Raw genomic sequence first — 1214 nt, forward strand, 5'->3', positions numbered from 1 at the left:
ATAAATACGTCACAATAATAAACCGTATATATAATAAGTATCGTCATTAAATTTGACGTAATAAATTAATAGAATATAATATACTCGCAGTTTGTTATCATAAAAAACCAAATAAAAATTTTTTTGTTCAGAGATTAATTAGTCTGATATTGGAGTCTTCATGTGCCTAATTTCTTTCGTATATAATACTCCTGACCCCATATATAAATAAAAAAGTATATATGTATTATTCCTTTTTACGTAATTCTTATATTTCTTGTTACAATCAAGTAGCAAGCAATAATAACATAATGATAACAAATAGTAAAATTTTTGTAATCAATAAGGTCTCTCTCCAATGTAATTGCCAGGAGGATCATAGTTGCAAGTAATAAAAGTGCCTCCATTATTGTCACAAATGACTTTGGCACAACCAACACGCAATGTGTTGCCCCAAATCACTTGAGTGTAGTGGCCACACATTTGATTATCAGCACATATGTTTAACAAGTAATTAAAGTATGGTTTCTCATCTACCCACATTTTCACAGCATCAACGCCAGAAAGATCATTGCTGCTGCTCCATGCAAGGTTCTCTCCATAGGGACCATGTGAATGGACTAGCTGGCAATCTTGTTTACGTTGATTGGCATAATTTTGTGCATATTTTTCAAGGGTTTCGTCCCAAACCAAATTCGGTTCACCCAACTCTGATCTTGCTATGTTGTGTGCATCAAGATAGTCTTTTGGTGAATCATCATGAGCATAGACATAATCATTCATAATGCATAATAAGCCGAATAAGATACAAATAAGAGAAAATGAAATCTTGCATGTTTTCATATTCTTGTTTTCTTTTTGTAGTGTAATGTAGGAAGGTGTTTGATGGAAACTATTCGAGTTATAGAAAGGTATTTATAAATATGTGGAAGAGTAATTAACAAACACCGTTATAAAAGATTATCTATAATAATAAAAATGGAAGAATTGGTTACTGCTTTCAGCATTTTGTTACTTTGTAGTCTGTACATTCCATAAATATATGCATGAGGTTGAGTTATTTGAAACTACAACTCAGCAAATCATATCTTTGAAACTAAAAAAGATTCTATCCGGATGACAAGACATATCCTTAGTTGTATGAAATTCCAAATCTATCTAACATAGAATGAATTAATATATAGGTGTAGCATAACTAACATGCATCTTCTAATACTGCATTTTGTGCAATTTTA

General features: G+C 31.1%; 1 protein-coding gene across 1 annotated transcript; it reads right to left on the minus strand.

Moving 5' to 3' along the window:
* Positions 1–318: 318 nt before the first annotated feature.
* LOC107468519 (pathogenesis-related protein 1-like) lies at positions 319–822 on the minus strand. The gene has a single exon (XM_016087827.3). The coding sequence runs from the start codon at positions 820–822 to the stop codon at positions 319–321; it is 504 nt and encodes a 167-aa protein (XP_015943313.1).
* Positions 823–1214: the final 392 nt, after the last annotated feature.

This window comes from Arachis duranensis, chromosome 10, assembly GCF_000817695.3.
Source record: "Arachis duranensis cultivar V14167 chromosome 10, aradu.V14167.gnm2.J7QH, whole genome shotgun sequence".
In the NCBI taxonomy this organism is placed as follows: domain Eukaryota; kingdom Viridiplantae; phylum Streptophyta; class Magnoliopsida; order Fabales; family Fabaceae; genus Arachis; species Arachis duranensis.

What these genes read in the sequence shown, in the direction of transcription:
- LOC107468519 (XM_016087827.3), bottom strand. Translation starts at nt 822, where the DNA reads ATGAAAACATGCAAGATTTCATTTTCTCTTATTTGTATCTTATTCGGC.